The 13,747-nt window shown below is 52.4% G+C and overlaps 2 protein-coding genes across 4 annotated transcripts in view; one reads left to right on the top strand and one right to left on the bottom strand.

Annotated features, from left to right (window-relative positions):
* TBC1D2B (TBC1 domain family member 2B) overlaps window positions 1–6,129 on the top strand; it is a 72,022-nt gene extending 65,893 nt beyond the window's left edge. For 2 of the 3 annotated variants that reach the window (XM_063091260.1, XM_063091259.1), the window contains exons 11-13: window positions 499–684; window positions 2,406–2,527; window positions 5,866–6,129. In XM_063091260.1, the coding sequence (XP_062947330.1) occupies window positions 499–684; window positions 2,406–2,527; window positions 5,866–6,061 (504 nt within the window). In that variant the 3' untranslated portion in view covers window positions 6,062–6,129. The remainder of the gene's footprint in view (window positions 1–498; window positions 685–2,405; window positions 2,528–5,865) is intronic. The other variant, XM_063091261.1, reaches the window with a different exon arrangement.
* Window positions 6,130–11,950: 5,821 nt separating this feature from the next.
* Window positions 11,951–13,747, bottom strand: part of ADAMTS7 (ADAM metallopeptidase with thrombospondin type 1 motif 7) — a 45,652-nt gene continuing 43,855 nt past the window's right edge. The window contains exon 24 of the mRNA XM_063091276.1: window positions 11,951–12,108. Coding sequence (XP_062947346.1) covers window positions 11,951–12,108 — 158 coding nt within the window. The remainder of the gene's footprint in view (window positions 12,109–13,747) is intronic.

The following is a 13,747-nucleotide window of genomic DNA, read 5'->3' as shown; positions in this document are numbered from 1 at the left end:
AATTCCCAGCATGGGCCAGGGCCAGGGCCAGGCATAAAATGTGGGCAAATATGTAGTTGTTTTTCAAACTGTGGGTAGAGAAATTGGTTAAGTAGGTTGGTGCTAGCTTTTTTCCCCCCAATCAGATGAAATGGATCAGAGTAGAATCGAGAGCATCAAAGCATGTTCTGTTTTGAAAGATGAAGTGCTGTTTTGTGGAACGTTAGTTTCTGTTTTGCACACATACACACAGGTGGGTGTTGACTGGGTGATGGTTGAAGATGTATGTTTTCTTGCGGGTAATAGAAAGTGCCCGGCCTACAGATCATGTCTTGACTCCTCAGCATAACATAGCAGCCTCTGTGGCCGGCTATGCTGCCTCACCTACCTCGTGGGACAGCTGTGCCACCGTGCACCACCATGGGCTCCACCCCAGCTCTCAGATGGAGCATCTGTCCTTGGTTGCTGCCTGCTGCCCTTGCAGATCCCATACACTTCTCTCATCTGTTCCCTCTCCAGGTGGACCAGCGGGTGTTCAGAGACCTCATGAGTGAGAAGCTGCCGCGATTGCATGCCCACTTTGAACAGTACAAAGTTGACTACACCCTTATCACGTTCAACTGGTTTCTGGTGGTGTTTGTGGATAGCGTCGTTAGTGACATCCTCTTTAAAATATGGGACTCTTTTCTTTATGAAGGACCAAAGGTGAGTTTGCTTAGCTCAGTTGGTTTCAGATATACACGCTTGATGACTGTGTGCGCAGCATTAGTGGTGGCAGAATGTCTGGCTCACCTGGAACTTGTGAGGGTTACCATGGTGCCAGAGTGATCTCAGTGGGGTGTGCTGCTAGAGAGAGGCCTGGGGTCTTAGAAACAGCAATTATTTGTTCGTTCATCAAAAACATTGTCTGTACTAGCCCTGTGCTAGGCACTGGGAGCTTTGATGGTTTGCAGTCTGAGCCTCACCATCTGTCAAGTGGTTGGTGGTGTTATCCTGTTGTATGCAGGAGGAGATGGAGGCCCAGTCATCTAATAAGCAGAGGATCAGGGGCAAGCTCAGGGGAGCCAACTTCAGAGCCTATGGCCCATGAGCTTCCTACCCAGTCTCGTATGTTTTTAAAAAATTGGTTTTTGAATAAGTAATACATTTACATATTAATCATATAACTAGGGGTATGTAGGGAAAGGAGGTCTCCCGCCCATCCCCAGTCTCTTAGTTGCTCTTCTACATTTATTATATATCCTTCTTGACGTATTTTATGCATATCTAAACTGTTCTTTGGCTTATCATATCTTGGAGATCGTTTTGTATCAAGGTATATACAGATCTGGTTCATACGAGTCTATTCTTTTTAACTCTGTAGTATCTCCTCATACAGATAAACCAGAAATTTACATAACAGCCTCCTGATGATGGATACTTAGGTTATTTCCAGTCTCTAGCTACCTTAAACTGTGCTGTGATGACTCTCCTTATACTTATGTGTTTCTGCATGTGTGCAAGTGCATCTGCAGGTTTAGTCTTAGAAGTAGAGGTGCTGAGTCAAGGGTAAGTTCATATGTAGTTTTGATGGAAATGCCAAATTGCCCTGCGGAGGGGCCTTAAGTTATACTCCCACCAGCAAAGTTTGAGCGTGTATATTACCCCACACTCTGTCCAACACAGTGCATTATCAGCTTGATAATCTAGTCTGTTATTAAAGAGAATTCTCAACCAGGGCTTAAACAATGTTTCTGTTGGGTCATAGGTAGGGATGTTAAGAGAAAGATGACCTTAGCATCCCTAAATATTGCTTTCTAAATAAGAGAAAGTGCACGTTGGTGCAGGCCACTCAAGGTTCTTAGATGTAGGGAAGGCAGTTGGTTCCAAAACTCTTGAACTTGCAAGACCATCAGGAGTCCATTCCCTCTAGCCTCAAACGTAGTACTCTAAAAACAAATCAGTAAAAGAAAGATTGATTCTCTTTCACCATGTTTAAATGTTAATAACTCAGACCCTAGTTCACTGGATGAGATGGAAACTACCTCTCGAGGTGGAGCTTTCTAAGAGTTTCAGAATCCAAAAACCCTGGTTTTGATTTTATTCAAGTGATTCCGTATGCTAGTTCCTTATGCTTTATTGACTAGAAATGTTAGCTGAATATGAAAGGATTCCACAAAGATCTACTCCGTAAGGATATTTTTGACAGGGCTGACGTGTTGTTGAAAACCAACAGAGAATTTATTTTCCTAGAAGAAAGAGATTTTGGCCTAGCCCATGGAAATTGCCCCTCAGGTCAAGTGTCTGTCCCCAGGGTGGGGCCTGTTCATGATGCTTCACCACGTCCCAAAGGAGGTCTGGACCCCACCCCCCAAACTCCAGAGTCCAGACTTGTGCCTGGCACTATGGTGTTTCTCCACTTACAGATTTCCCTGTCCTTCCCACAGGTTATTTTCCGTTTTGCCCTGGCACTTTTTAAATATAAGGAAGAGGAGATCCTGAAATTGCAAGATTCGATGTCCATATTCAAGTATCTCCGTTACTTCACTCGCACTATCCTAGATGCTAGGTGAGTCCTTGGGGGATCCTCAGACATCAAGGAGAGCAGGAAGCCTGGTGCTGTCTTCGAGCCTCCGAGCCATCCCAGGTGTGCCGAGAGAGAAAATGGAGTTTCCTTCCAGGGAAAGGAAAGGGGAAGGGGGTGTGAGCACCAGGTGCCTTCCAGAGACTAAAGAGAAACTGAGTTTTATCCTTTATTCCACAAACATAAATCCCAGCAAGCAAAAGCAATAGTTTTATTTGGATGACAAGCATTTCCTGAGCATCTGCTTAGTGGCTGGGCCTGTGCCAGGCACTGAGGATGATAGATGAAGGACAATTATGTCCTTGAAGACCTTGTGGGGGAAACAGGTAGGCATCATTTGATCAGTGCTGTGGTTGAAGAAGCCCGGGCTGGGGAAAGGCTGGGTGAGCTGGGCTGGGAAGCAGGCGGCGAGGAGAGGGTGTGCTGGGTAGAGGGCCCTTCACAAGCAATGCATGGAGGTGTGGGAGCAGTTGTGGGTGGGGAGCTGCTGAAGCGGCTCAGCCAGGCTAGTACCAGTGTGGCTGGGCTCCAGGCTGGGCTGCAGCAGGGCTGGGCTGTCAGGACTCTTGTAGACCATGCTCAGCCCTTGCTACTTCATCGTAAGAGTGTCGGGAAGTCACTGCAGGGCTAGGCAAGAGAAGGACGCATCAGATTGGAGCAAGACTGGCAGCTGGGAGACCATGGGTTAGTGGCTGTTAGAGGAGTCCAGGTGAGAGGCGTGGTGGCCCAGAGAGAAGTGGAGAAAAAAGGGGCAGATTGAAGAGAGTGGAGGAGGAATTTGAACTTGGAAGACCCCTGGGTGTCTGGCCTGGGCAGCGGGGAATGTTCAGGATTGGATGCGCACCCTCCCTCCCAGCCACGCGGTTGCTGCCTATTCTGAGCTAGCCTTGTCCATGTGTCCCTTGGGCCACCATTGGTGGCTGCTGTGGCACTGGCAGCTCAGGTGGACATGGGGAGCAGAAGGTGCTGGCTGAGTCCATATCAGGCTTCCTAGAGGTTGTCACTATTTTTAGGATCTTTTGCTTGGGGGAATAGGTTTTTAAGATAGTCTCAAGCTTATTTATACCACCACCAACAGTGTCCTGATTTTAGCCAAATGAGAAAGGATATATTAGAATATTATTTGCCTGTGAAGATTGATTCTAAGTCCTGGGGTGAGCCTTGAGAAGTTTTGTTAATCTCACATTGAATCAGGATTACTAACAATGACATTGAATGAACTCCCTCATACCAACAAGTAATGCTGTGTTGAGAGCGTTTTAATTCCGAAGACCAGTCCTGCCCCACCCCTGGTAGTCTTGTACTGGATTATTGGTGCTGCCAGGCAGCACACAGGCGAGCAGGTGCCGGGCCTGTGGGTACCTATCTGGCCAGCCAGCAGCCCTTTCCTGTTACCACGCACAGAGCTGGCCCCTTCCCACCCCAGTCAGTCTTGCATGGTCCTGCAGCGCCACCTTGTGAGTCGCTCTTGGTACAGTTTCCCCTTCAGTTTGCTTAGAAAGTCAAGGTCACCAGACCAAGAGCATTAAGGATTGCCAGGCCAGCAGCAGCAGGATCACCTGGGGATGTTGTTCAGACTGCAGATGCCCTGGCCTCACCTCTGCTTCCCAGGACTGGGGGCTCCAAAGACTTCCAGTTGTGCAGTACACTGTCTTACAAAAAAGGAAGGAAGGAATTCTGTAGTCAGATGCATTTGGGAGACATTGGAGTAAACGAGATTAAACTGGTATCTGCAGCAGGACTTCTGGGAGGCTGTAATGTACTAAGACTCGTCTCCTAAACTTAGTGACCACAGGGCATGTTCCAGGCCTGTGGCAGAGGCAGTCTGATTTCTCCTTGTCCCCCAGCCTGCACTGATGGCCTTGATCAGCACTGACCTCCTGGGGGAATAAATGAAAAACACCATTTCACTGTTCACTTTCTGTAGCAGAGAAGGGGATGAATACTTTCGATTCCAGGTTTTTGGTGACTGTGGGTTAATAGCTGTGGGAGGGAAAGACTGGTCGTGTGAGCTCCTAGGCACAGCCCCCAGCCCGCATTTCATTTCATGTGGCTCCTCCAGCCCTGAGTGGGGCTGGCAGCTCAATCAGCAGAACTGAGCTTGAGGCTGAACCTGGTAAATCCACACTCAGGGACCACTGTGTTGAGGCCTCTCCTGATCTCCAGTGCTCACATGTTATAGAACACACTCTGGGGAACTTAGCATTTAAATAAAGCCAGCCTCTCTGACCTTTCATCTCCTTGCAGGGTGCTTTAAAATATAAAAGGGAGAAATACAGAAGGCTTGTGTATTCTTGTATGTACACCTTATGTTAAAGGTAGCTCAAGCAGCTAACAGTAGCAGGAGCAAATGGTTTGCTTTCTGATAGAGACAGGGTTACCTCATGATATTGCTGTTTCATTACAGCCTTTCCTGGGGTTTGTAAGTTTATTGGACCTTTGGCTGGCAGGAAGTAAATGAGCCCCTGCTGCTGGGAAGCAAAGCCTGTAGGGCCTCGCAGAATGCAGAGGGCGGGAAGTGGGCCAGCCCCTCAGTGTTGCCGGAACCAGCTCCTCATGACCTCCAGAGACCAGTGTGGCTCACCCAGTTAGTGCTGGAAATTCTCAGCCAGGCCTCGGGACAGTTTTTATTAAACCACCGACCAGTGGTTAGGGGCAAGTTAATCATGACCATATAAATTTTTTTTTAAAGATAATTTATTATATATACATGTGGGGTACAACATTGATTTTCAATAATTGTGTAACGACCATAAAACTTTTATTATGAATTGGTACCTTGACCTGGGGAGAATGTGAAACTGATAAATGCGCATTTCTCTGAAGACTGCGTCTTGACACTTGTCACATAGCCGACTAAGTCTGACAGTCACCTCCAGCTTTGCTCAGCATTCATTCATTCTTAGTTGGTCCTGGGACAGTCTTTCTGGATGCTTGCTCTGTGCGGGCCTCGCACTGGCACCAAGGATTCAGACCCATGGGCATCTGCATCACTGAGCAAGCACCAAATGCCGTCCTCAGTGCTTACATATGGGGACACAACCCCCACACCTAAGAGGTGGCACTACTGTTATACCTAGCATACAGATGAAAAATCAGAGGTCAGAAAAGGGGGTGACATAAGTCACACAGCATGTGGGTGATGTGCCCTATTGCCATCTGCAAGAGGGAGGCCTGGCCTCCTGAGGTGACATACCTAGTCAGGCCCTCAGCTTGGCTCTTCCTGCCACTGCCTCAGGCTTGTGGGCGGTGCTGCAGTGAGGGCTGTGTATGACCACACACTGGGTCCACTGATGCTCAGTCTCTGTCCTGTGTCCTACCAGGAAGCTGATCAGTATCTCCTTTGGGGACCTGAACCCCTTCCCCCTGCGCCAGATCCGGAACCGGCGCACCTACCACTTGGAGAAGGTCCGGCTGGAGCTGACAGAGCTGGAGGCCATCCGTGAGGACTTCCTGCGTGAGCGGGACACCAGCCCTGACAAGGGCGAGCTGGTCAGCGATGAGGAGGAGGACACCTGAGGGGACCACCGCCTCAGGACACTGCTCTTGCCTTCACAACCAAAGTGTGCCAAAAGGGTGAACTCATTTAAAAGCCAGAATGTAACATCTGTGTCCTCTGGGAATCTGCTGGGCAGATGTCCAGAGCCAGACTGCACTTTTATTTCCCACTCGGGGCCGAGGCAGGGGTCTAACCTGTTTACAACCAGCTCCTTGCCATGGCATTTGGTTACATGCTTTCTGCCTGATTGGTGAATCGCCGGTTACCAGTTGGCTATTTGCAAGAGCCTGTTTACAGCATCTGTCAGTTGTGTTGGTGTTGTTACTCTTAGAAAACCTTGCTTTGCTGGGTGTCTTGCCATGTGCTTTTTCCTGTACATATGGGCAGTGTATGCATTTTTAAGTGGCAGCACTGGGGAGGATGTCCACTGTGCTTCAGACACACTCAGGCCAGTGTGGCTGCTTCGGGTGACATAAGGTTGGTGTGAAAAAGGTGACTTCCTTAGAAAAGCAAGCACATTTCTTGTTCAGAAATGGCCTATGTAGAAAGCCCACTACGCAGAACCTTGGGCTGGTGGCTTCAAGCTGCCAGCCATGCCCCATTCTTGGAACAGCCTTTGCCCTTTCACACATAACCTTTCAAACTCCCAGCCTGCTTGGGGAGGGCCTGGCTCTCCAAAGCCCTCCCTCACTTCTTGCCAGCTTATGTCTGCAGATCGTCAGGCTGTTCTGTACCCAGCTTGCCCTGTGCCTGGCATATCTCCATGAGGGTCTGTGGAAAGCCCTTTCCATCTGAGAGCTGACTCCTAGAAGTCATTCTCCAAGTATGGATGGGATGGGATTCCAAGTAAACGGTGTATTGTCACCCTGCAAAGCAGGCCCACTGCTGGGCTGGCCTGGTTGAGGGGACGGAGAAAGCTTTTCTGGGGTTGCTTTGCAGGGCAGTGGTGCAGCTGCTGAGTGATCGCTCTTGGGCTGCCAGAAACCTTGGCTTCCTTGGGCTGGCCAGTGCTCCTGGTGTCTCCTCTGCCTGGCTGGGATGTCGGGGAGGCTGGCTGCCAGTGCCTGGGGCTGGGACATGCCTTTGCCTGGGGCCAAGGCTTGGGTGAGCGCTCCCAGATGTGTCCTCTCCCCACTGCTGCCCAGAGCATCCTTGTCCTTGGCAAGGATGAGGGGTCACTGTCGCCTCTGGCACATCAGGCAGCCCAGGCAGTTTCTGGGAACTGGAGCACTACCTTTTGGAAGCCTGAAGAGAAGATTTGAGCAAGGAGGTTGTTTTTGCTTAATCCCTCTGGACCATCCCTAATGGGTAGATATCATGAGAGAATGTTTTCTGGCACAGTATTATTTACATTCAAGACAAACAGTCTTGAGTGGAATGTTGTACACTACCTGGAAAAAATTGGAAATAATCCTTAGTTGATATAAACACGTTCAAACTAAGAATTGAAGCAATGCAGTTCTAAAAAGTGCTTTTTCCATTAGTGTGGTTTTCCTATTATTTTTTACTGTTAACTTTCCAGCAGTATCATGGCTAAGTTGGTATTTCAACATTCTAGACGGAGCTCAACTTTTCAGTCCTCAGTTAAGCTGGTTAATTTTTCACCACATAGAGGGAGCTGGTCTCTATATTTAGCTAAAAGCCTTTGTCTCTTTTTGGGTATCACAAGTGTGTTTATCATTGTTTTTGTCTTGGGGAACAGCTGTTTGAGGCCTGACTTCTTCAGGAAGCTGGCCTGTGAGTTGGGCGTTGCAGTTTCATGGCTGGCTGTTCTCAGACCAAGGGCTGGAGACCCTCCCACCCACCTCACCTCCCACATTGTGGACAATGGCTGTCAGCTTGGGTTGAGGACAGCTGCCAAGGAGGAGCCATAGGAATGGGCTTAGAGCCCCATGGGTCAGCTCCACCTGCCCTCAAGCTTTTCATTTCCAAGTTGATTTCTCCCTGGAACATGCCAGCCCAAACTGCTGTGTCCTGGGGCTGCCTTCAGGAGAAGGCTTGTTTTGTCTGGTTTGCCCTGAAAAGATTCATCGTAAAAGCACCTGACTGGGGGGCCACCATGGCTGGGGCCCGTGATTTCTGCCATTCCGAGTGGCAACAGTGTCAGTATTTCCAGGCAATTGTCATCAGTGGCCATGTGCATGAGAGAGCAAGAGAGATCCTGGAGGAAGTGGACCAGGGACACTGTCTTGAAGCTTCTCCTCCCTGGAATAAAGTGTTGAGTGTCCAGAGGGTAGGAAGAGGGAACGTTTGGCCTGGTTCCAGTTTGGGGACAGGATGGAGCTGACTCCTCCCTCCAGAGCTGTAGGTCCCACTATTTTGAGCCAACACTTCCCTTCTCCACGTGCCGCTGAGGAAAGAGCTGCTCTGAACCCTTAGTGCCCCTAAGGTCCCCAACGTCCACCGGCTGCCAGGGCAAGCACCCCTTCTGGCCAGGGCTGTGTCACGCTGCTGTTCATCTGATCCTCTGCTCCACTAGCCAGCCTGTGGCCCCTGCAGGGTGGGCCTCACCAGCTGAGACTGGAGGCCCAGGGCGGGGAGGCCCACAGGGCAGCCTCTAGCCTGCATGTCCAAGCGCACATGCCAGGGCCGAGGGGAGCACCCGCCTCATGCCCAGGGGGACTGCCAACTTTGAAATTGATGGAGTTTTTTATGGGTGGAGCCTCTGTTAATATTTTTGTATATTTTCACTACAGTTTATATTTTTATAGGCTATTTTATCAAGGTTTTTCTAGATCCTGTACATCTATTTTATGTAACAAGTTCATATTGTGTGTGCACAACTGCCTTGTGTGTATTTATGTAAACCTGAGCCTCCTGAATTACTCTTCCCTTCTGTGCTATCTTTGACCTCTGGCCTTGACTGTCACTGACTTTCATTTATGTGGGGGCACACTTCTTACCCCAGGTAGCCTCAGGTGCTACTTGTAGTCATGCTGACAACTGTACGATAGCAGCCATGACTGTTGATTGCTGGAAATGACTCTGGTTTCAACTACATTATATTGATATAGGATTCTAGGCAAATACCCAATCAGGTTTTTTTTTTTTTATTTTAAATAAATGTATTATTGCACAGATCCCTGCCCCTCGCTTTGTACAGCATTGTCTTCCTGTGTGTGGCCAGGCTTCTGAGCAGCCAGGCCTGCTCAGGAAGTTCTTGCAAGTGGCGGGAGGCTGAACACTGGCCCAGTGTGTGCCACTGAGCGTCTGCCACTGCTGGGCAACCAGAAGACTTGAGAGGCACTGTCAACTGACTCTGTCCTTTCATATTGCAGCAGCTTCTATGCTAATCTTCAAGTTAAATTTTTGGAATTGTAATACTAAAAGAAGAAATAAACTACTAATTTGTACAGCGTTCTGCCTTGAAATGCAGTTTTAGTCACTTGTGACAGGGCTCACCCCAATGGTGTGGAGGGTGGGGCAGGGTTTATGGTGGCCTCTCCCACCTGCCAGCCTGGTGTTTCTGGGTGTCCCTGTGCTTGGTTCACTCTGGGGTGGGTAGGACAGGATGACTCTGTCAACGGCAGTAGCCCTGGGAGGCCCTGAGAGCCATGGCAAAGCTGCCGGTGAGGGCTGGGGGCTCTGAGGGAAGAACCAGGAGCTGGAGACTCCTGCGTCCGGAGAAGCCTCCAGCCATAGAGAAGAGGCAGTTCTCCCTCCGCCAGCTGTGCTGTGCCCTGCCTGAGTCATGGGCCTGTTTGCCTCCTGCCTGGGCTGACAGCTCAGGCCCAGCTGCCACTGGGGACACCCCCAGCCATCACTGGGAAAAACACACAGGAATTATTAAGACCAAATGTCTTTCCATGGTGGGGAGAGCAGGCCAGGACCTGGTAAGCTTCCTTCTCTTCTGGGTACCCGGATTCAGCAAGGCTGGAGGTTCCTGAGGTCACACAGCACAATAGCAATGACAGAGCTGGGACAGGGATCCCAGGGCTCTGCCACTGTGCTAGACCCTGCTCACGTGTTGGGTCAGGAGCAAGTAAACAGGCCCTGCTCCCCAGCCCTCATTGGGTGATACCACTGTGGGCAGTTTTGACTAAACCCTGGGAAGCCATTAGTCAGAGCACAGGTCCCCAGGGTCTCTGTGGGCCAGCCTGACCGCTGCAGACAGACAGGAAACAAGTCTGATGCTCCCCCACCCTCAGACAGTGTGGGGGTGCATGGACTCACGCAAGCCCTCCATGACTGACCTTCCTGAGCATCCTCTGACGACTGCCCTCTCTGCGCAAAGCCACCTGTAGGGCCTGCTTGGGGCCCTCTTCCTGCCTGGTCAGTGGGGTCTGCTGCTGAGGGTGGCCCAGAGTCTGAACAGGAGGTGGGGGCTCAAGGCCCAGACTGGGCCTGTCTCACCAGGGCTGTGCCCTTGGGCCAGTGACTTTCCTCTCAGAGCCTCAGGTTTCTCATCTGAAAATGGGGCGTGTAGATTAACTGAGGTGTGACGGTGGGAGTGTGCAGAGCTGGGGAGCAGCTGCCCCACCCCCACACTCCCTCCATCCCTTCCACATAGTCCTGGGACAGGTACATGTCGCTGATGGGTTCAGCCTCTGATACTGTTTCTTAGTTTCAATCCCCAAGGGGCAATTTTCAGTGTCCCCCCTCAACCCCAACACCCCTTCCCCAAGCCTCGAGTGCCCCATCAAGTGCCCTCATGCTGCCACATGCATAGCTCCAGGGCCCCATTCACATTATAGTCTGGGAATGTCATACTGGAGAACAGAATGTGAGAGATGTAGGTGTGCTGGGGACCTCTCTGAACCTCAGTGTCTTCCACTTGGAGAAGACACACGACACCCTCCAGGAGGAGGGCTCAGGGAGAGGCTGTAAAAGGGCTGTGTCCAAGACTCACAGCCAGAGGGAAGGGGCAGATATGGGGCTGGTCATGGGAGGACAGTGTGCACCCTTCCCCAGCCTCCCTGCCCTGGCCAGAGCCCAGGACCTCTTCAGAGCACCTTCATGCCCATCTGCTGCCTGGTGTGCACTACAGTCTGGCTCCATGGGACCAGACTTTACAGGCAGGGAAGGGGCTGTGGGTAGACAGGTGCCAGGTAGCTGGACCACGGGTCACTGTGAAAGGAGCCTGGTGCCTGGGGTTGGCAGTGGGGAAGGGGCCACCTGAGTCAGCTGTGGCCAGCCCAGCCCAGCCCTGAACACAGGAAGTGAAGGAAAGGGACAAGTAAGGCCCTAAAATGGCATGTCTGCCATTCCGCTTTTCTCTGTGCACCTGCTTTGTGCAGAGTTAGCAGATACAACAGAGAGGGCCGGGGAGTTGTCCACGGGGGTCACAGGTCCCATCACCATCCCACCTGGCAGCAGTTGTTGCAGGTAACAAGATGGGCCTTGACGGGGGTACGTGTGGCTCAATCCCTAAGACAGGCTGTATCTCCTGCCCAGAAGACCTTCCTGCACCCGTCACCCGGCCCTCTGAGATGCACTTGCCCTGGGAAGCCACCCTGCTCTGACTTCTGGCCCTTTCACTCCTACACCAGGCACCATCCTGGGCATGGACTAGCTGCTGTGTCTCCTGCTGCTCTGCCCCCAGAAGAGCAGATGAAAAGCTGCTTTCTGCTGAGGTACTGGAAAAGCAGAGATTCAGGTAAAGGATGGAAGGGTGTGGGGAGGAATTTCTAACTAGAGATTCCTCAAATCCCAGATGAAGCCCAGCTGTGCTTTGGAAAGGTAGATGCTGATTTATGTAAAATAATAATAATGTCACACAAACTGTTACAATAAAAAAATACCTTTTCTGAGGGGAAAGGGGGTCCCCAGCCTGCCGCTGGGCAGGGGGGCTAGGGTTAGCACCATTAGGACGCGAGGGGCGGGCCCCGCCACAGCCGCTGGTGGGGCACTGAGGTCTGTGCGTCGCTCGGTCTGTCTGCATCCTGGCGCAGGTGCGGGCGGGGCTTGGGTCAGCGGTAGGCAACCCGCTGATGGCCTCGGGAGGGGACACTGTGGCCCAGTGGAGGACACGTGCGGCAGCACTGGGAGAGGATGGTGGGTAGCTGGCAGCGGCCCAGGAGGCGCAGCGTCTCACAGAAACCAAAGGACAGGCGATCCTGCTCACAGCCTGGGGGCGGGGTGGGGTGGAGGTGGGTCAAGACCAGTGGGGCACCCAGAACCAGCGGGGCTCCCCACCACCCCTGCACCCAGGGTGGAGAGGCTTCCCTGGATTTTACCTGTTCTGTTTCGCCCCCCACCCACAATAGCCTTAAGGAGACTTCAGCAGCCACCCCAAGGCACAGGGCCCCAGTTTTTGGAGGGGCTCCCTTGGACCTGGAGTTGCAAATCTCCAGGTGTTACTGTCCCTATCCCACTTGCTCTTGGCCTAACTCCCCTCCCTCAACCCTCCCCCACTTAAGGACTCTGGAGAAATGACCCTGCTGGGCTCAGGTTTCTGGAGGAATGGTCCTGAGACCCCACCCCTACCCACCTCATATGCCCATGAAGAGCCAAAGATGGAGTGGATGGTCCCCCACCCCAGCTCCAGCCCTGCTCACTCTTGGTGTCCCCGACAGATCCTGGCACACAATTGAGGTCTCAGGCACCTCCTGCCACCTCCCCTTGGCCCCAGTGCACCTGTCCTGCCAGGCCTCTGTGACCACCTCCAGCCACATGCCTGTACTCAGCCTCAGCTTCTGGATCATAGATTAGAACAGAGCCCCATCTCCCAGGCCAGCCTCCTACTCCTCAGCTGGGCAGTGAAGCCCAGAGAGAGAGTGGGCCCTGACCTGGGCCACACAAGCCATCAGCAGAAACCAGGGACTGAGCCCAAACCTCCTGGGGAGGGAAGGAGGCTGCAGACTGTGCTTGCTGGAGGCTCAGGTTTGGCAGGCCCTCCTGCCCTGTGGTTGTTGGAGCTATTTGGGGAAGTGGCTTGCTTCCAGCCTCCTGGCCTGGCTCCAGATGCCGCTGCTGCCACTGACAGCCCCCAGCTGTCACCCGGGTGCTGCTCACTCCAGCATATCTCCCGGGGGAGGAGGAACAGGAGGGCCACAGCCAACTTTGGGCCTGGGACATCCCCTGGGCTGGCAATGGGCGCAAGGCAGCAGCAGGCAGGCCCCTCCACCCCAGCTCTAGGCAGCAACTCCAAACTACCCATCTGCAGACCTGCACCCTAGTCCCACTGGGTGACCTCAGACAAGCCTCTTAACCTCTCGGGCCGTGGTTCCCTCCTCTGTTAGTCACCCCCACCTCCACAGGCAGACGGATGTGGCCTGGTCATGCTGTGTCAGCTGCCTCATCGCAGTGACCACACACCCTGGAGTTTCCAGGCTTTCCGAATGCCCCGCCACACGGTCCTACAAACCATCAAAACATCCTGGGAATTCCAGGGTTCAGGGTCCAAGATACTTCCCTGGCTGTCCCTCCACCCTCACCAGAGGCAGAAAACACCTCACTCAGGACAGCTTACAGTTCAGCCACCTACCCACCCCCAAAAGTCCCCTCCCTACAAGCCCAAGCCTCCTGGGCCAGCCCTATCCTTGGTTCTAGGCCCCAAGGGAGGGGCCTCAGGTCCCACCCTCTCCCCTATCTGGTCCTCCCCATCAGGGACCATAACTACCCAACTCCCATCGGCCCTGAGCCCAGCATGAGGGGCAGAGAGGAGCCGTGGCCACCCTCCACCTGAATGCAAGTGCTGTGGCACCAGCACCCAGCTCAGGCTGTGCACAGGGGCGCCGAGATGCTGGCTGGAGGAATGCCGAGGG

This window comes from Cynocephalus volans, chromosome 3 (assembly GCF_027409185.1).
Source record: "Cynocephalus volans isolate mCynVol1 chromosome 3, mCynVol1.pri, whole genome shotgun sequence".
Taxonomy (NCBI): domain Eukaryota; kingdom Metazoa; phylum Chordata; class Mammalia; order Dermoptera; family Cynocephalidae; genus Cynocephalus; species Cynocephalus volans.
This window is presented reverse-complemented; position numbering and strand designations above follow the sequence as displayed.